The sequence below is a fragment of the Pteropus medius genome, unplaced genomic scaffold, assembly GCF_902729225.1.
Source record: "Pteropus medius unplaced genomic scaffold, Ma_sr-lr_union100, whole genome shotgun sequence".
NCBI lineage: Eukaryota > Metazoa > Chordata > Mammalia > Chiroptera > Pteropodidae > Pteropus > Pteropus medius.
The window spans coordinates 4043362-4065844 of record NW_024353909.1 but is presented as its reverse complement, the minus strand read 5'-3'; the positions used below and the strand labels follow the sequence as shown (position 1 = coordinate 4065844).

General features: G+C 35.3%; 1 protein-coding gene across 18 annotated transcripts in view; it reads right to left on the bottom strand.

Moving 5' to 3' along the window:
• The window catches only part of HYDIN (HYDIN axonemal central pair apparatus protein), a 335404-nt gene that overhangs the window by 258026 nt on the left and 54895 nt on the right, over positions 1–22483 (bottom strand). For 17 of the 18 annotated variants that reach the window (XR_005650472.1, XM_039852028.1, XM_039852026.1 and 14 more), the window contains 4 exons: positions 17904–18061; positions 15789–15914; positions 11634–11753; positions 9976–10110 (listed from right to left, as the gene is read on the bottom strand). Coding sequence is in view for 17 of the 18 variants with exons in the window: in XM_039852028.1 (XP_039707962.1) it covers positions 9976–10110; positions 11634–11753; positions 15789–15914; positions 17904–18038 (516 nt within the window). In the remaining variant the exon portion in view is untranslated. Of the gene's footprint in view, positions 1–9975; positions 10111–11633; positions 11754–12150; positions 12273–15788; positions 15916–17903; positions 18062–22483 lie in introns of those variants that run through there. The other variant, XM_039852033.1, reaches the window with a different exon arrangement.

Sequence of the window (22483 nt, the reverse complement as noted above, 5' to 3'; positions counted from 1 at the left end):
GACGGACCTGCTAGCTCTGAGCACCAGCACTGGGTTGGCTGCATGGGGTGGGGCACCAGGGACTTACAGAAACACCGAGTTGTCGAAATGAGGGCCAGAGGCGAGGCTCTGTCCCTGGCAGAACTGCCAGTGGTATCTATTGTTCCTTTGCTGAGCCCTCCCCACTCCCAGTGTGCGTACCCAGTGCTGCCATAGCTGAGACATCAACAAACTGAATAACAGAGGTCGCTCTACCCAAAGGAGTCCCTAAAACTCTGCCTCCCCCAACTCTCGGCCCCACCCATATCCAGGTGTGTCCTCAGTGATCCGGTGCTCCTTGCTGAGCAGCACCAAGAGTCACACTGATGGCAGCTGGCCTCGGTTTCTGGTATTGTTTCTTGAGGCAACTATAAGCACAGCATCTGTGGATTGTTTGCTGAATCTTAACAGGTGGTCCCAAAAGGGCACTGGCTGGGGCTAAACTTGGCCTGCAGCTGAACCTCTCTCAGGACAGTACTGTTGGACACCTACTACACAAAGCCATGTAAATAAGACTGGGAGACTTAGGAGCTTTGCTTAATACATAGAAACAGACACAGAAAGGCAACCAAAATGAGAAGACAAAGAAGCAGAAACCATATGAGAGAACAGAACAGAGACCCAGGAATAATGGAGTCAAGCAATCTAACAGATGCAGAGTTCAAAATATTGGTTATAAAGATGCTCAATGAACTAAGGGGAAGTGTAGATGAATTCACTGTGAAATTTAACAGAGACAAAAAAATATAAAATGGAAATGGAAATTATAAAAGGGAACCGGAAATGAAGAACACATTATCTGAGATAAAGAGTATATTAACAGAGTGGATAAAGAAGAGGATTGAACTGCTGATATAGAGGATGGGGAAGGCAAGGACACTCAATCAGAACAGCAAGAAAAAAGAAGCCAAGACTATAATAATTTAAGGAGCCTATGGGACACTATTAGATGTAAAAATATCCATGTCATAAGGATACTAGAAGGAAAACAAGAAGTTGAAGAGCTATTCGGAGAAATAATGATGGAAAACTTCCCTCGTCTGGTGAAGGAAATAGACATAAAACCTAGCAAGCTCAGAGAGTCACAAAAAGATGAACCCAAAGAGGTCCGCACCAGGTCACATTATAATTAAAATGCCAACAGTTAAATACAGAGAGAATCTTAAAAGCAGCAAGAGAAAAGCAGTTAGTTACCTATAAGGGAGCACCCATAAGACTGGCAGCTGATTTCTCAAAAGAAACTATGCAGGACAGAAGGGTCTGGCACAAATTATTCAACATGTGAAAATCCAGGATCCACAACCAAGCATACTTTATCTAGCAAAGCTATCATTTAGAGTTGAAAGACAGAGAAAGAGCTTCCCAGACAGAAATAAGCTAAAGGAATTCATCAACACTGAGCCAGTATTACAGGAAATGTTGGAGGGACTTCATTAAGAAGAAAATACATGTATCAAAAACAGGAATATAGAATGGTAATAACTACATTCCTATCAACGAGTACCTCAAATGGAAAAGAATTAAGTGCACCAAGCAAAAGTTAAGAGTGGCTGAATGGATATGAAAACAAGACTCCTACACATGCTGCCTACAAGAAACCCACTTTGGATTAAAAGACACACACAGACTGAAAGGAAGGGGATGAATAATGATATTGCCTAGAGAGTATTGTGCTGAATGAAATAAGTCAGAGAAAGACAAATATGGCATGATTTCATGTATGTGTTGAATCTAAAAAACAAAATAAACAACAACGACAACGAAAGTGGACCTAAACTCATATATATACAGAGAATATTTTGAAGGCTGCCAAATGGAAGTGCGGTTGGGGGACAGCAAAAAAGGGCAAAGGGATTAAGAGGTACAAATGGATAGTTACAAAATAGACATGAAGATATAAAGTGTAGCACAAGGAAAATAGTTAATGTAATAAATATGTAGGGATACTAGATTTAGTGGGGTGATCACTTTGTGAGTTATGAGATCTCTAATCACTATGCTGTACAACTGAAACTAATATATTATGCCAACTATAATTGAAAAAAATTCATTGAATTGTACAGTGTAAATATGAGCAACTAATTGTCTATTATATTTCAATAAAGCCGGGGGGAAAAAAGAATAAGGCCACTATGAAAGAAATTTGTTAACTAAATCAGGTTTACTTTTCTTTAAGTTTTCCCATCATTTTAGTGTATGTTTTAGCTGTGAGGCAATCTTGGTAAATGTAAAGTCCATTTTGAACTTAAATTTCCTTTTGGTAATCATATAGTAAATAGTGTTCAGCGGTGGAGGTTTAAAAAACTATTTTTGGGCTTTAGGCATAGAGTAGGAATGGGAAAGTGACATATAGATTGACATACAGACCTGGCCATGCATGCAATTTCATGAAACCCACAGGACAAGTAAAAAGCAGTAGTATCCCAATTACTTTATTCATTCAACCTCGTTCATTAAGTGTTTGAGTGCCAGGCACTGAGCTAAGTCTGGAAATACAACAAGAAACACATAAATGGATCACTTTGAGCTAACATAATGATAGAAGAGACAATAAATAGATAAATGAAGCACACCTGATATACAATATAATACAAATAAGATAGAGATAAAATAAGCAGGAATGTTCCCATGACAGAACCTTTACACCTGCAGCCTCTCTGCCTCTCTGCCTCTCTGAACTCCAAACTCATACCCAGCTGTCTAGTCAGCATTTCACTGAATGCTAAGCTACCATGTGCCAAAGCAAAGCCCCTGATTAATGCCACTGCCTGCGAATGTGCATGAAGATGTCCTGCCAAGGGGAAGGAGTGTGGGCTGAAATCCAGCCCAGTCTGCTCGCCCCAACTGCATTATCCCACAGGGGGAGCCTCTGTCTCATGCTCCCAAAGGCTCCACAATGCCAGCTGAGGGCCTGTTCATGACTGTCCCTCCACTCTACATCTGTTCCCTTGCTGCTGCCCTGTCTCATTACTGGCATCTCCATCCTTCCAGGGTCCTGGATTTAAAGCCCTGGAATGAGGTATCCATGATGGCTCTATTTCTCAATTTCCAAGTAAATCCTTCAAAATATATCCAGATCACAATTACTTCTTGCCACCTTCACCCTGCTACTCTGGCCCTCGCCATTCCGATCTTCCCTGGGATAACTGGACTCTCTATTTCAACCCTTGCTCCCCAAAAGTCTATTTTCCACACCAAGGACAGAGGGATCCAGTTGAAATGGAAGTCAGCTCAGGTTGCTCCTCCATTCAAAAGCTCCCAAGGTGAAAGCTGAAGGGCTCATGACTGCTGCAGCCTGGAGCCCCTGTCAATTCCCCTCCTCTCTCCCTTGCTCACTCTGCTCTCGCTACAGGTTTCCTTGCTGCTCCTTGAGCATTGACAGAGATGCTCTTCCTTCAGAACCTTCAAACACAAGGTTCTTTCTGCCCAGAACACGCTTCACTCTAGTCATGCACATAGCTAGCTCCCTTGCCTCCTTTAGGACTTTGCACAATTGTCCACTTTCTGACTGAAGCCTCCCGACTGCCCTATTGTAAACTTAACTCCCCCATCACTTCCTAGCCATTTTTTCTGCTTTAGTTTTCTCAAAGCCTTCTAACACATTGTATATTTTACCTATTTATTGAGTCTATTACATAGCTGTCAATAGTTCCACATCAACAGGAATTCTACCCATCGTATCGACCTCGTATTCCATATACCCAATGCCTAGAACAAGGCCTAGTATACTTAGTAAACAATCAACAAATATTTGCTGAAGGCAGGAAAATGAGTAATATCATGTTGTGGGAAGAAACATAAAGCACAGTAAGGGGACAGTGAGTAGGTGGAGTGCTCTTTTATATACAGTAGTCAGGAAAGGCCTCTATGAAGAGGTGACATTTCAGCAGAGACCTGAATGAAGTGAGAAATGAAGCCATGTGGATAAATGGCAATCTGGGCAAAGTGTGATTCCAAGCCTGTGACCAGAGGGGAACAAAATAGGGAGAGGTTAGAGATACCACGGGGGGGAGGCTGGAGGGGCCAGATCAGACAGGATCGTATAAGCCACTATTAGGATCTAAAGATGGCCAAAGCATTAATGATGCCGAAAGCTGGTCATTCTGTAGCTTATTTATGTTTTAGAAAAATCACTAGCTGCTATGTGGGCAATGAACTATAAGGAAGCTACAATGGGAAAATGGAGGCCAATAAGCCACCATAGTTCCAGGCAAGAGATGACATTGAACCGGCCTAGTGTTCGGCAAGTAGTAAGTACTCAATAAATGTTAGCTGTCATTACTACAATGTTGTATTAAATATAATGATTTGTGTAGGACATATAGTAGGAAAAACAACTTGTGTTTACTTTTGGTGTTAGGATAATAATGATAATCTGGGTAATAATAATAATAATAGAACAAGGTAATTTCAAAAACGACAAGAGCTTTGAAGAAACTAAAACATGGTAAAGGGATAATGTGGAAAGGGGCTGCTTTAGGCTAGAATAACCAAGGCCTCCCTGAGGAGGTGACCTTTGGATGGAGACTTGAACAGCAAAGGGAGCCAATCAGGAAAGACCTAGGAATGGAGAGTATCTGACAAGGGGGAACTAAAAACATAAAAGTCCTAAGATAGGAGCAAGTACTAAAAATTAATGGGCAGTATTCACAAAATTTATTAAAACTGAGTTGCTAGACTCTTAGGTCCTCAATCAATTCTGGTTTCTAGATGGTAAAATTTAAAAAGAATTATGCTATTCAGACATGAGGATATATAAATTACACTAAGTATACTTGATCCTAGAAAACCCCACAGAATTCAACAATGAAACAGTCTAGCCTGATTACATCTGAATCCTAAAGAGATAAATACTATTTTCATTTTTATTTAGGAGATCAAACCCAGCAAACAAAGGTTTTGTTGGGAGTTAGAACCAGGAAAGCTCCTGGCACATGTGGAAACTTAATATTAACTGAGGCTTTGAGAGAAAGAACAAAAGATGCTACTAAATCCAGGATGAGAGGCGATCACAGAGTAATTTGTCCTTTTTATTCTATATTTACATATTCTCTGCCTTGTTCTATAAGAGACTGAAGACAGCTGAAAATAGTCTAGGAAGCTAATTGAAATAGTCACAGGGATATTTCCAAACCTTTTCAGATTTCTAAACAAGGAGTTTCATATATTATATATTACATATTTTTTCATAATCAATTCACATACTCATAAAAGATTATGAAGAAATTCTTTAAATAAACTCCTTTAAAATGTATTCCGATTTCTGGAGTGCTATATTTAATATGACTATATCAGATTATGTAATATACAATTATATATTACTCTACTGGCTTGAAATTAATTCACATGTTATGACTGGGGAGGTTTTGCCAGCCTACAAGCTAAGCAATTACTTCTGTTGATGCACTCACTCCACAGTACTTAGATTCAGAGGAATTGGGTCACCATTTAGAGTCAAAATATTTACTCTGAGCTCTTTCCCCTCTACTAAGAGAGACTTAGCAATGAGTTACTTCATTTCCTAAAATGTCATCTTATGTAACAATGCTCTCCAGATGAAACTTCCGATCCATTTTTTTGCCCATTAGCCTTCCTTCCAACATGCCTCTCCTCCTAACTTTAAAAAACTGGCCGTAGGATATGAAAATGGTAGATTTGGCTTACTGAGAAATGAAGACAATGAATCTTGATTTTACATTAGCTCCATGAGAAAAAAAAACATGGCAATAATTCTGTCCTTTAAAATCCCAAGCAAAGGAAAAATGAGGTCTTCCACTGCAGTAAATGCCTCTCAAGGCATGCAAGAGCAGGCTTGGCCTGTGTGGGTAGCCCTCACAATGGAATGGGGAGTGGCTAACGCAGAGTAAAACCAGATCTGGTTAGAACACAGTAAATTTAATACTGGCATCCCTAAAAAATGTTATAAATTTCCTACTCAGTTAAAAGTATTTATGACATAGTATCTTCTCAATCTAAAATTCACCTGGCAAAAAAGAAGAATCAGTTCTTACGTTCTAATCAGCTTAAAAATGGACTGTCACTCATGGATATGGACAATAGACTAGTAGTTACCAGAGGGTGGGCAGGGAGAGGGAGGTAAATGGGGTGAAAGGGATCAAATATGTGGTGACAGAAAGAAATCTAACTAACTTTATATTGTCTTGAGATTAACTTTTACTTATCTCACTTGACAAATATTTACTGCATACTATCTATATGTCAGGCACTTTGCTAGACAATGGGGTGACAGGGGTGACCCAGACAGAACTAGAGAGGGCTAACTGAAAGCAGAAAGAAAATGAAATCCCTATCATCATTTTTGCCAACAAAAGTTGTTGATTGAGGAAAATTTTATGATTTCTATACTTTAATTCAAAATGCTGGTAATACAGTTCATTATTATTGTATACCTGGATAACATAAATATATTAACATTTTTCTATTCTTCTTGGGCCATGATTAAATTTCACAGTAAAAAACCGAGAAAACTATTTTGACAACAAATTAGATATTTTTTAAAAACATAATTGAGCAATAAAAAATTGCACTTCATCTTTTATTCACTGCAACCATTTCCCCATGATAACAATATAGTAAACAGATGCTTCCATAAGCCCAGAGAAGTACCCACTTTTGCTTTCCTATAAAAGCCTAATTTTTTTATACTCCTTTTAATAGTAAAGATACAAATTTAAGAGGAAGAGAAAAATGTCAGGCCCTAGACTTTTATAGTATTATAACAACATTGACTATTATATTTCTACCACACATGACATGTATATTAGGATTATTAGATTAATAACGCATCCAATATTTTTTTAAAGTCTGTGTGAAAAGAAGAGATAAGGAAAGCCAAAGGAAATTTGCTGCACCTGTTATCTGGATATTTGGCATTCTTAACAAGTTAAATCCCCAGGAAGCCAGAGTAACAGATGACAGGAAAAAAAATGTAAATTGCATTATCATCTTCGACATGCTAATATACATGAGTGCTGAAAATCCCACTGAAAGGGGACTGGCTTATTAAGCTGTGGCATGCTGCAATTTACATATCTCACCCTCCAGATGTGAAGGGATAAATGAGAATGGAGTGTGCTCAGATCAGCAGGGGATAAGAAAGAAAAATACATATTGGCTATTAATTTGGCCAACTGAAGAAAAAGTGACACAGTGAAAAGTTTGCCTTTAATTTTTCCTAAAATAAATCTGGCCTTAGTTGGTTCTCTGCTACATTCTGGAGCAGTACTAAAGACAGTACAACTAACCCTAGCTGGTCATTCTATGCATGGCCCTGCTGGCTTTACAATGATAAGAGTGAATGTAGATGCCCAGGAACTGAAAAAGCTACTAAGAGTGGGGCCCTGCCAATGGTTTTAGTGTAACATGATCTTTACAGAAAAAGGGGATCCAAACTAGCAGCAAGAGCTTCCCCAAATACACACCATCATTCTTAGTTAGCGAAAGAAGAAATTACTACGTCCTTAGAGAAACAAATTCTGTAAATTATATTATTATAGAGTCCAAATCTAACACAATATCTTAATGTATCCAAAATTGAATAGTTAAATTTCCCATAGGTAGCCATATGTATCCTCATATGTCTCCTCATATGTGCATGTAGCCTTTGATAACTTTCAAACACTTAGCAGAAGAAACAGTAAAGCAACACTTAAATTTTAATTAGGGTTTCCCAATAGACATGCAACAGTTAGCGAAATGGAATGATAAGGAGGAATAAAAAAGCTAAGAGTAAGATAAGCAGCTACGAAATATAGCCAAATAATAACTCTCAGTGGGAGTGTTAGAATTTTCATATTTATAGAGTAAATACAACATATCTAAAATACATTTTAATTATTTATTTGCTATATAGATAAATAGTAATAAAATCTTTTAGCTTTCGATTAGAGAAAATTTAAAATCTATATAAAGAAAACAGTATAGTATAACAAATCCCACGTACCCATCATCCAGATTCAACAATTATTAATATTCTATCATTCTGGCTTTGTCTATACCTCCAAACATTCCCACTTCTATTATTATTATTTTTCTATGGTTTTTAAAGTAAAATTTAGATATCCTGGAAAGCATAAATATTAAATGTACAATCTTGACAAATGAATTCATCCATATAACTCACACACCTATCACGATATAGAACATTCCACCTTCTCAGAAATTCCAGGTATCCCCTTCTCAGCCAGACTACTTGCAAGTAGAACAATACTTACCCAACAAAAGATATATTCTCTCCAGCACAGAAAAAAATTAAATTAAGCCAACTCTTCAAATACGGCAAACTTTATATTTCAAGCTACATGAAGTGTTATAATCAGCTCCCTATAGAAATGTCATGGTAGGAATTTGACACCCAAACTAAATCCAGTCACCGTTCTCTACAGTTAGTATTCAGATATAGAGCCTCAAGAAAAAACAAGAATTTCAACGACATGTAACAAAAAGCACTACTTCTGGAGCTATTTATCTTTTTGTTTATTTCAATACTACCCCAAAATGACAGGTCCATAAACACAACCCGAGAAATAAATAGTAATATTACAAAGTAACAGCAGTGTTATATTATAATGGAATTTCTAACCACTCACTACAGTGATACATGATTGGCAGACCACATTAAAATCTCTCTCTCTCTTCTCTCCAAAAAAGTAGGAACAATAGCAGTAGTAGCAAGAACACTGGTAATGACATTGACAGCTGCTAATAAGTATTAGTGACGATAAGCATTCAAGCTAGGTTTCTCTGTTTCCATTATGCTCTTTTAATTCCAATCATAATGGCACAATACAGATCAGAACACAATTTTTAACATTATATATAACCTCACATTTTGTTATGCCTATTTAAGCCTTGATTTTTGTCCTTACTCCTTCAATCATGCTGGTAAAACCCCTTTCTTCCTTCCCACAAGTCCTCACTTTGACCCAAATAAAGGAAAACTGAACCCACAATTTTGTGCTCTTGGAGAAGGGCTTGGGAGGAAGCCTCCTACCTCAGTCCCCCTTCCTTCTGGGAAGAAGTGGAATTTCTACAACTGAGAAGAGCTGAGAATGGGCTGGATTCCCCATAGCTATAGTGGTGCTAAGGGGAAATGGCCTCTTTTTGAACTCAGGCTCCTTCTAGCCTGCCTGTGGGTAGGTGAGGTAAGCAGAGCAGGCAAGTATCTGCTCTCAGCTCTAGCTTCTCCACTCATGCACGAGTGGAGCTATCAGTTAGGTCAGCTCTTTACCAAAGACCAGTTATCTACTAGTCACTGAGGAGAACGAGGCCCTGCCTAGGCCTCAGGTCCTGGCCACATTCTTTGCCATTAATGAGAACGATACTGTGATCAATATTTGGATCTTGGATCTCTTTCCTAAACTAGTTAGAATCTGGGAAAGAGGAATGTAACTAACTGATCTCAAACTTCCAAGAAGCCATAGTCTTTATCCTTTGTCTCAGCTCATTGTATCCAGGCCAACCTTTTCCTTTTTGGCATCCTTCTAGCTATGTGGTCAAACATAAATATGCTGAGGTAGGTGCCACAAGAGCAGAGGGGAATATCCAGAAGGATTACCCTTCTTTATATCCTGGCTACTCACAGCTCATATAAGCCCTCAGCACTCTGACAGTTCTTTCCTCATTCCCAGTGGTATGCCATCCTTTTTCTCACCTATCCTATTCATTCTTCTCACCACCACCACCACCACCAGCACCAACAACAATAACACCATCAACAACACCGACAACACCATCAACAATACCAATACCACCACCACCAGCACTGAAACCATCAACAACACAACTAGCACCACAAAACCAATACCTCTAACGATAACACTACCAAAACCAACACCAACAATGCCACCGCCTGCACCACCACCTCCGTGAATGTGCAGAATTGCAAACTGCTAGTGACAAGCATTCAGCCAATTTTCTTGGCAGACCTGCTACTACCTTGTTCTCCTCCGGAGTGAAGACGACTCGGAATATGGATGGCACTCCTGGAGCTACTTTGTGGCCAATATCTTTGGGGCTGATTACTTTAAAGTAAGGTGAACTTTCCTCAACAACTTTCACCATCCTTGGAATCTGCAAGAAAAACACACAGTGATGACACTGTGCATGTGAAAATACAGAAGAAAAAGCACAGGCTTTGCAGTTAAACATGAAATCTCCATCTATTACTAACTATGCAACCTTGCTCAGGTCTAAACTCATTTTCATCAAAGGAGATGACAGTACCTACCTTTATTACAGTGCCTTATACAAAGTAAGCATGCAGTGCATTTTAGCTTTAATTTTTATTAACATTATTATTACTCATTTTTATTGTTATTACAAGTCTTTGTTCATTTTATTATTTAAAAAAAAAACTCAAGCAGGAGCCAAAAAGTAATGTAGAAAGAGGAAAAGAGAACTGGAAATGAGAAACTAAATTGGTTGGCAGTCCTATATGAAAAGAGAGAGTCCTAATGTTATGTAATATATCGCTTCTTGAGGTCTAGGAACATAACCCTGAACATCTAGGTTCTTTTTTCTCTCTATGCCTACCCTTTCGCTTCTATCTCATAAGCTTCTCTTGCTAACACTCCTGTAGCAAAGAACTAAATATATCACTTTCTCCAGAGTCTGGCTTTGCTCTCATGAAATCACCCTACTGATCTCCGAAAGGCATCACTGATTCCTTTAATGAGCTATTGTACCGAATATAACTGCAAGTCTTCCCATTGGCCTTGGATTCTTGCACAGTCCTTACTTATTTTCCCTTTTTTCTTATAGTGATAATTTCTATCCACATTCTTAGACTCCTGTAAGCATTCCTACTTGTCTTTACACCTGAAGTTTGGCATCTCTCAGATGCCTTCCTCCCTGATTATTCTTCACTCTTAACTGTGCTTCGTGCTGACCTTCAGCCTTATTCTTTCTTCATTCTTGTTAGATGTCAAGGAAATCTTCAGGAATTTAATTCCTTTTCTTAAAATAAACCCTAATTTATCTCTGGGAAAAAAAGGCATAAGAAAAGAGAAGAAATCTTCAGGTGCAACCACAGAGACAAGGTATAAACAGTGGGAGAAGCCATCCAAAATGATCTTATCTGTAAACAAAATCTGAAGGCTATCTGAGGTAGGCAAAGGAGATAGAAAAGAGGGAAAGCAATCTTCATTTTTTTTTTGAAGTTTTTTTTTTTTAATACAATTTATAGAATACAAATGCTTTGGCTGGACAATTGCAATTCATATAAGGAATTAGACTCTAATGCAAATTATGTAAACATGAAAAGTAATTGCCCTGTCTTAAATGAAGCCTAGCCCAACTGGTCACACATGAGAACTTCATGACATTCATCTGAGCCAATCCTTTATTCATCAAAACATCAGTGTATGTTGGGAGTTTATTGTTTGTTGGGCACTGCCCTGGGACTGAAAATATAGCAACAAACAAAACAACACAATCTTGTCTTCATTAAGCTTACAGTCAAAGGGCATGTTTTCATTTATTTCCCTAAGTCTATCAAATTAAAGAATTAATCTAAAATCCTACATGATTCCATTCTACTTAATCCCTTCTTATATATTCACAAAAGGTACAGCCATCCTGCTGAACATACTCACTTTGTCGTTGTTCCTCAAAACCAGTGGAACTTCATAGACTTCACAGGGAGTGTAGTTCTGAAATACGATTTCTGATGGAAAGGGCTGGAATAATGCCTGATCCAGGTCAATTCCAGAAAACTGCAGTTGAAGAGTAAATCAATCATATAGTCACACAGTGTCAGGAATGACTGGGGAAGGTAAGAAAATACTACACAGACCTATGAATATTAATACTAAGAATACAGGAAACACTCAAAAATGAGTAACTACTATAAACGATAATTGTTATAATTAGCAAGATGATTGTCATCAACTTCTTTAGTACAAAAGAACTTAGAAGGTGTGGTCCTCAGTTAAAAAAAAAACACAGGCTAATTAAGAACACCAATTCAAAACTTCCATTTCTAGTAACGGCAAATAAGGTAATTTGAATCAATTCCCTATAATAACAAGAAAAACTGTATCAACAAATACCTGCTTGAAGGCACTAAAGAGCTAATGAGATAGTATGACTAATGTTGAAACTATGAATTACCCCAAGCTAATAGCTTGTATACTATCCAACAGGTTTTGAGTATTGCCGTGTTTCCTTGAAATTTTAGAACATCCCATGATGCCCTATGAGTTCATGGTTGCATCCTGGGACACCTTGAAAAACTGATGATATAAATATCCATCTCGATAATTGAGAAAAACAATAGCAAACATAAAACACAAATGAAAACCCAAACCAATGAAAAAAATGACATAACAAAAACAATAACAGGAATTAATGGAATAGAAAGTAAGTATACTAGAGAAACAATAAATCCAAAAGTTTAGTCTTTAAAAAGAGCAATAAAATTGATAAAGTACCTAGTGAATCTGATCAAGAAAATAAGACAGAAGGTACAAAGAACCAATAAAAGTGAAATTAAGGACATTACTACAGAATATGAACTCACTAAAAAGTTAATAAATGCATATTATGTCAATATATGAAAATTCAAATAAAAAGTACAAATTCCTAGAAAAATACAATTTATCAAAACTAGTACAAGAAGAATAGTAAATATAAACAGTTCTGTAATTATTAGAAAAATTGAATTTGTAAATAAAAACTTTTCATAGAGAAAACTCTAGCCCAAATAACTTTACAAGTAAATTCTAGCAAACATTTAAAGAAGATACAATTCAAATATTATTTAAAAACTCTATCAAAGGAAAGAAAAATAAAAAAATTAAATCTCCCAATTCAATTGATAATATACCTAAGAAAGACAGTAGGAGAAAAAAAATTATAGGCCAATCTTACTCTTGAACCATAGATTCAAAAACACGAAAAGGAACAAAACATTAGCAAATTTTAAAAACCCATAATATTTAAGAAGGGTAATACATCATGACCAAGTTGGTTTTATCTCATAAATTCAAGGTTGTTTTCACATATGAAATTGATCAAGAACAAAACTTTTCTTCCTCTAGAAGAAAAGACCGTTTATTCAGAAAATTCAAAATAACCCACCAGATAAACTATTAGAATTAATAAGTGATCTGTCATGGTCACTGAGTACAAGATCAACATACGAAAATCAATTATATTTCTATGTACTAGCTATGAACATTTAGGAAATAAAACTTATAAACAATGGCATTTAAAATAGCATCCCAAAACATAAAATACATAGGAATAAGTCCAATGAAAGATGAGCAAGACTTTTATCCAGAAAAACTACAAAATATTACTGAACGTACAATGCAATATATAGATGACGTATTATAGAACTGTACACTTGAAACTTATATAATTTTATTAACCAATGTCACTCCAATAAATTTAATAAAACTTAAAAATATATATTACTAAGAAGAATTAAAGAAAACCTACATAAATATAGGAATATACCATGTTTATGAATTAAAAGACTCAATATTTTAAAGATGTCAAATACTCCCCAAATTGATACAAAAATTCATGAAATCCAATTTAAAAACCTTAGAATTCTTTCTGGAAATTTAAAAGCTGATTATAAAATTTATATTGAAAAGCAAAGGATCAAGAATAGACAAGATCCACTTGAAGAACAAGATAGGAGGACTTCCTCTATCAGGTAGCAGGACTTACATAATTATATATATATATTTTTTATTTTATAAGAGTTTATTTGAGCCAACTGACGGCATATGCCAGGGAGCAAGATCTCAAATGCCCCCGTATTATTACATATTGCATACTGTCACTTATCATAATAATTAAAATAGTGAGATATTAGCACAAGATTTATCATAAATACAAATGTAACAGATTAGAAAGCTCTAGAAACAAATCCTTTAATATATGGATGCTTGATTTATGACAAAGGTAACACTAAAAACACTGGGGAAGGGATATGTTCTCTTCAATAAATGGTGTTGGGTCAACTGAATATTCCATATAAAAAATATTGATTTAACTCCTATCATGCACCATTCTTAGTGTATCAAAGCTCTCATTATGAAAAGTAAACAACGTTTTCAGAAGAAAACTAAAAGGAAAATCTTCATGACATTAAAAAAGGCAAAATTTTCTTTAATGGGACACAGAAAATACAAAACAAATGAAAATACTGGTAAATTAAGTAATATTGAAATTTAAAACTTATGTTCATCAAAAGATACCCAATAGGGAATAAAAAAAGAAAGCTAAAGAATGGGAGAAGATTATTTGCAATGCATTTAATTGATAATGGACTAGTCTCCAGAATATATGAAGAACTTTTTACGAAATCAATAAAAGATGGACAAAAACCATAAACATGTAATTTATAAGCGATGATATCCAAAAGGCTAATAAAATATGAAAAGGTGCTCAAATCTAGAAATTGTAAATTAAACCACAGTGCAATAGTACTATATACCCATTAAAACGATTTAAAGAAACTGACAATATTAAGTATTAGCATGGATGTAGTGCAACTGGAATTCTCACACACAGCTAGTGGGAGTGTAAACTGGTATAATCATTTTAGAAAAGTGGTAATTATCTACAAAGCAAAACACATGCATAGCCTATAATCTAAATATTTTACTCTTAGGTATATGCCCAATAGAAATGTGTACATGTTCACTAAAAGATCTGTACAAGAGTGCTTATAACAGCATCATTAATAATATCAAAATGTGGAAAAAACAATGCTTATAACAGTAAAATATAAAAATAAATGTGGTATAGTCATATAATGGAATACTATACAGCAATAAAAATGAATAAACTACCGTTAAACACAACATAAATAAATCTCGAAAACATAATATTGAGTGAAATTAACTAAATATATGAGTTGAATGTACGATCCATAGTTTAAGTTACAGGCTGCAGCTAGAAAAGCTTAATTAAGCTTAATTAATGTTCCCTGCCCTTAGAGTTAGAGAGTGGTTATGGGGAAGAGAATAAACAATAACCAAAGCTAGCAATGCTCAGAGGAAGAGCAAATTTTTATGCAGATCCTAGACAGGGGAGGCCATGGTGCTGCAATGAGAGCAAAAGAGCCTCAGGGACTCATTTGTCATAAGGGAAATAACTCTGAAAAACTCTGGGAATAGTTGAGGAATGCTTTGAGAGGAGGCTAATCTCTATCGGTCAACTGATATAGGTTCATACCATAAAAAAGGTTTTCTACATAAAAAGTAAAACATATAATTCAAAAAGTTAATTAAAAAGTAGGAAATAACTTATTTTATAATCATATTTTCCTAAAGCCTAGAACATATGTTTACATTAGAATATAGAAACTAAAAGGATACATTTGTTATTGGAAAGGAGCCAGAATACAAAACAAATGCCTACTTTACTAAACAATTCCACCTTCTTCCTATCTAGTGATGACAGCTCAGGTAAGGAAGGATATCTTATGCTAAGAAGATAACTTAATGAGGTTTGGCTAATATAATTCTTGGAATCACCCCTAATCTGTAAACAATAGTGTCCAGAAATAGCTAAGAAAGAAATGTGACTCATCAAAAGTTATATATCCTTATTAATTGTAATTCTCTCTATATCAAACCACAGATCAACAGAAGTAAAAAAAAAAAAAGAATGTATAATACAAAATAAGGGATTAGTTAGCCAAGAAGTAATGACCACTACTGTTGCTCTAGAATATTCACATTATTGCAGGGCCTACTTTACATGTGAGTATGACAGAAAGCAGCTACCTTTTGATGTGTCGTTTCCCCCATATCTAGAAGTTCAACGATCTGTGGTCGGCACATCAAGCGTGTATTAGCCAGTCTCTGCTCTGTGGTGAGGGACATTTCCTTCAGAAACTCTGAGGGTGTTAGCTACGATTTAAAACAGAAGCCAAACATTCATAAATAGTTATACTGAAAAAGTGTTTTCATAAGTGCCCAAAAGCTTTGCTTGCATGTTGTAACTACAGAAGTATTTCAAACTCCAGTAATTAATAATTTGTGTTTGTAGCTTTCAGGATAATTCTGGAATGCCACTAAGTTCCCTTATAAAATATTCAAAATAACTAAATAATATAAGAGAAGTACTCATGCACTTTTGAGCTCTTTGCACAGTAATTCGAAATGACATGTCCTTGCTATTTCTTTATGATTTTGAAAGAATCACACAAAAGAACCTGGCGGCAGGGGCAGTCAAGAAATTGCACAGGAACATGGCCAAAAGAGCTTAACATCTATGCTTAGAACAAGCACCTGAGCATAAAACTCTGTTTCTAAAATCACTTTCAGGCTTCAGAGCTAAGGAGTTTGAAATACTTTTGTTTCTCAACTGAAAGTTATAAAATGCAAGCAAAGCTTTTGGGTGTTTATTTTATCAGGTTGAAGAGTAATTTTATAAAATGTAAAGGATCTGGGAAGTGTGATTACGTTGCCTAGAAATGAGTCTGAACTTTTTAGAAACCACGGGAGCTCTTGTTTTAAAAGAGCTCTAAGCCAATCATCAGATAGTCAGCTATTCATTCATATTCACATACCCAAAAAAGAACATAAAATGCTTTAACATTTTCTAAAGTTATGAGAAAAAAATGTAATCTATCATTTATCATTTAAATAACACAACAGGGGCTTAGTTACCCAAACCAGTCACTATTATTTAGTTATTATTATTCTGAAATATTCACTTTATTCCAGGGTGTACTCTATCTATCTATCTATCTATCTATCTATCTATCTATCTATCTATCTAATTATTTACTAAGAGGAAAGGGTTTGTTAAATTAAACTTGTAATGTTGAGATAATCGTAGGTTTACATAATACTGTTTCCCCAAAAACAGTGTCTTGCAAAACTACAGTATCAAAACCAGGATACTGACATTGATATAGTCAAGATGCAGAACATTTCCATCATCCCGGGCCTACTTTACATGCAATGAAATTATGATCATTGGCAGCAACATAACTCTTCAGGGTGTGCCAAGGCTTTTAAAAGCAATCAGAGGTATATAATTTAGCTGATTTGCTTTGTCTTGGGTTAAAATCAATGCTTTTCAAATTCCCTACAAAATTATTTTCTGTGATTGAATCCATTAAAATGGATTCTAACTTGTTTTTTCAGGTTTTCTTTTTTTAATTGGGACCCAGATTAGAATGCTAAAATGTTAAGAGGTCATCAGCTGTGTTATGATTTAAATAAAAATAAAGTGTTAAAAGCAACAAGAGTTACCTTAAATATGAAACAAGAACCACCACGAAAGAGAATAGATTTTTATTTTCCTAATTGGATTGTAACTTGAGACTGCAATGAATACTATATCTATGATAAATTTTCATTGATATTTTCTATAGCATGCAGTTTATAATTCAATTCTCACCAAATCATTATAATTCATTAAAATATAAATATTTTTAAAGGAAAGAAAAAATTATGTATTTTTCCTATATACAATATAGTCATTATTTCATATTCTATATTCTACAATTATACAAACAAAAATAACTCTTGCCAATCAAGTAAGAGATTATTTAGGTTAAAGCCTACAAAATTCTGATATTTGAACTTATTTAAACTACACAAATGACAGTCTCACAGAATTCAAACAAATATTTCAAAAACCTTAATAATTTGCTTCCATAGCTGATTAACTTAAGCAATTCAAGCCTCTACTTCGATGTATGTAATTTCGAAATTTTCTCAGGCTTTGAGAGGTGCCTATGGCTCTGCAACAAGCTACAATGTTAACTAAATTTATATTATCAGTCAGTAATTCTGTTTGGTATTCTGAGACTACCAAGTAACAGCTGTCATTCTCTTGAGAAGACTGCATTAAATATTTCACACTGAAATTCTCTGATACATTACCATTCGGTTTACTTCTTCTTCTGTAACCACCTTTGGACTCAGTGGTGGCAAAACCTTGCTTTGGAATCCTTTAAGCATTCTGACTAACCCCATCTGAACAGCCCCCATGGACTCCTCAAGTCTCCTACTTGTCATTTTCAGTTATATCTGTTGTTCACCTAAGAGTGAAAAAAAGTTTTAGAACAAATACATTTAACCCCTAAACACAGGTCACAATTATTTCAAGCTTTTCAAATACAGGAAGGTTTACTGATCTTCAAAAATATATCAAATGCTTAGAACAAATGCCTTAACCAAAGGCATCTGTTCTATGTAACTAGTCTAGATTTAGCCTCATCCCAAAGTTTAAGATCCCTTTTAGACAAACCAAGTGATTGGGGACAAAGCTCAGGGATGATATGGACATACGAGCAGTTCTTACATTTTGGTACTTTTATCTTCCCCAAATAAACAAATAAAAACTGCTCAATAAATATACTTCATAATTTGCCATTTTATCTGTTTGTTTGACAATTGCCTCTCGTGACATCTTTCAAACAGAGAAAAACTGTAAGGCTTTAGGCCTTCACAGCTGGGCAGAGACTCAAAAAAGGCAGCATGAGATTAGATGAGGAACAGGAAGTTTCTGAAAAAGGTTTTTAGTTTATCATCATAAATAAGGCATTAAACAGCCACTCAATAGCTCCAAATCAAAGAAATATGACATCTCTCCTTTGCATAGCCTTCTTCATACTTCAAGACACTTGCAACTTTGGGGGGCCATTTATAACTATGTAAGGAATTTCTATTTTCAGTAATAGCAGGCTAGGTTATTCAACCCTGCATCAAAAACAAATAAACAAACAAACAAACAAAAAACTAACTAAAAATGCTTGATACAATGCCAAATTAAAAACCCTGAAATCATGAACAAGTTCACAAGACAGTAAGGCATTACCAGACCAAAATGGAGGGGGAAGGGGTACATAAAGGAATATATATTTGAATAAAAATGTAAAAGGTACACTGAAGCAGTAAAACACCCAAGGAAATGAATATGAAATTTTTAAAAGGGAAAAAGATCAGAGAACAAATGATTGAAATAGAAGGCAAAGGAGATACAACATGCTATAACTGGAGCCCATGAAGAAGAAAAATAAAGTACTAGAATGGAACTAATATTTAAAACTATAATCCAAGACAATTTTCTAGAAATAAAAAGAAACATAATCAAAGGGACCAGTGAGTTCCTAGGAAAATTGATCAACTCTGAGTCATATCTTAGCAAAAATGTTAGACTTCAAAGAATTTTTAAAACTCCTCATAGCCTCCAGGCAAAAAAGTAAAATAACTTACAAGGGCAAGAGAAAGAGATGTCACTGGACTTTGAAAAACCACCTATGAAATGGGAAAGCTGAGGAGCAACATTTTCCGATAACTTTAAAAAGTATGAGCCAAGGATTTCATATACAGCAAAGCTCTCCTTCAATTATCAAGGCTACAGAAAAGAAGTTTTGAATATGCAAAAACTCAAGGAATATCATAAAGATGTTCCTTTCCTGCAGAATGCACTAGAGGACGGGCTTCATCCAACCAAAAGGTGACTGGAGAACTTCAGGAAAAGGACTGACAATGAACATTTCATGTATTTAATTGTAGAGCTAAGGTTAAAAGGACATGATGAGAAGAATAGACTTTAACATGTTTTCTGACAAAATAGAATGCAATTTTAAAATAAAAAGAAAAAAGAGAAAAAGATCCAAAAGTAGAATAAGCTCATTAACAGTTGTCTAAGAAATAGGTAGGAATCAAACCATTTAACCAAATACTGATATTTGAATAAAAGAGGATTTAGGGAACTATGTTAGAAAGCCCCTATGACAGCAGTCAACGATACTTGTTTCCAAGCATTCATATATTTATGTAATCCCCTCCCCTTTAGTGTGGGCTGTACTTAAGTATTCTAACAAATATAATACAGCTCAAGTGATGGATGTCTCTTCTGAGATGAGTTACAACGAAACTTGGTTCCATCTTGGGCACTATCTGGCTCTCTTAGATCATCAGCTGCCATGTTGTGAGAACACTCAGGAAGCCTACAGGGAGGCCATGTGGTGAAGAACCAAGTCCTGCCAGCAACGACATGAGTGAGCTTGGAAGTGGATCTTCTGAGGCCTGCCAACAACTATGTGAATGAACTTAAAGGCAGATTTGCCAGCCCCAGTTGAGCCTTGAAATGACTTGTGTCCTGGCCAACAGCTTGAAAAGAAATGTATGAGAGACACTGAGTAGGATACACCCAGCTAAGCCACAGCTAGATTCCTGACCCATAGAAACTGTGAGAATACAAATATTCATTGTTTCAAGCTAATATTTGGGCAATTTGTTACACAGCAGTAGATAACTATTATAGGCCCTATAAAAGGTTGTAAACAAAGAAAACTACTGAACATAAAGATAAGCCTTCCTAAATGCCAAAAGAAATTTTAGAAAAAGTGAAGAAGACATACTAAACAAAGACAAAAATAAATCAAATGTAATACACAAAGTTATTACAATATAAAATAATATGGGAAGTGATAGTACCAACATGGTGGAATAGGTGGTAGACAACTTCAGTGTCCCTCAGAAAAAGACTAACTAGAAACTATCCATAGAAAGGACACCCTTGTGAAAATACCAGAACATAGGGATGAGGCTGAAGCGTCCCCTTGGGTCACAGAGACATGGAAAAACCTCAAAAGTATGCTAAGTAAAGTAAGTCAGTCACAAAGACCACAAATGCATGAGTCCATTCACCTGAAGTGTTCAGAACAGGGAAGTCTCTAGAGAAAGGAAATTAATGGTTGCCTAGGACTGAGAGGGATGAAGGGCGTAGGAGGTGGGGGTAGTGATACTAAAAGGTATGAGATTTCTTTCTTGAGGTGATGAAAATATTCTAAAATTGACTGTGGTGTTGATTGTATATAATTGTGAATATACTAAAAACTGTTGAATTGTAGGTACATTTTAAATGGGTAAATTGTATGGTATGTGAATTATATCTCAATAAAGTTGTTAAAATAAATTTTAAAACATTTAAATAATCAATTCTTAAAAATTCAAACAAACTGAAACAAATGAACTTTGCTATTTATCAAGCTGGACTCATAATCATGAAGAGAAAACAATTATTCCGACTGACCTTAAAATATATTGACTGTTTATTGTCAATAGATAATAGCCTTATTACTAGTCATAACATTAGTAATATTTTTTAAATAAGTCATTATATCAGTATTGTTAGGAACCAAGTATTTCAGCATTTACAAAAGTATAAAACTAAATAAGTTCTTAAATTAAGAAACCCTATAATCTTAAATTTAAATTGAAAATATGTGTGAGCTAATAATTATTTTCTCCTTTTAATAACCTGTCTAATGAAAGAGCCCAGAAACAATAAAATCGCAATAAACAATGACAGTCCAGGGACATGTTGTGGTCTCAAAATACCATGTGCCACTGAAAAGAACCACAGTTCCTTAGAGAAATGGGCAATTTGAGATCTGGGACACAAAATATATAAGATGAACTTGGAACACTGTATTACACTATAAAACAAGGATGGTATCAAAGGCTACTGAGGTTGTGTCTAAAGGACCCAGAGTAACTTGAAGGAATTCTCACTCACTGAAGATTAAACAATTTGAACATTAAAAAAAAAAAAGTCTGTAATAGATTATTCTCAAAAAATCTGGGTTCAAATGATACTATGAAAATCATTAATCATCTTTGGAAATTGCTTGGATACCAAACTAATTATTCTTGAATAAAAGGGAATAATCGACCATTAATCTTGCACTTTTTTTGTACAAATTACATTGCAAGTTAACCAAATTGTTGATGGGAGAAAATTATCCTTCATAGAATTCCAGGTAATAAATACAGAAGACGACAGAAAAATAATCACCATTTTATAGCCCCTAATGAAACGAAGGATCATAAATGCTAAAACCATTAGAAAAGACGTTGCTGAAGAACTTTAGAATGGCTCAGTCAGGCTAAGGACACCTGAGCCCTCTAAATCAAACTTAACACTGAAAGAATGAAAACCAGACATATTAAGTGACATGGTGCATGCACTACACAGCACCACCTATGTAGAACTATTAACAAAAATCTAAATAAATCTAATAAGGCCTCTAGACCTATCATCCAGGCTGCAGGAGATATAGGGAACAGAGGAATACACACATTCTTTAAGAATATAATTAAGGCAAATCCAGAGGGTGGGAAATGTTATAGAAAAATGACCTAGTTTATTCAACTAATAAATAGCATGAGGAGAGAAAGAGAGAGAGATGGAGAAAGTTCGAGAGAGAGAGAGAGAGAGAACAGTTATGAATTAAGAGTCTTATGCCAACCAAGTGCAAGGGTGAACCTTGTTTGAATCATGATTCAAATAAATGAATAAATACTATAAAATAATTATTGGGGTTTTTTGTAGAATGATACTTTGAGCATAGTTTTTTAAAAGAAAGTTCTAATCTGTTAGAGACACTTAGCATTTACAGGTAAAGGGAAATTATGCCTGAGCTTTACTTTAAAATACTCCAGGAAAA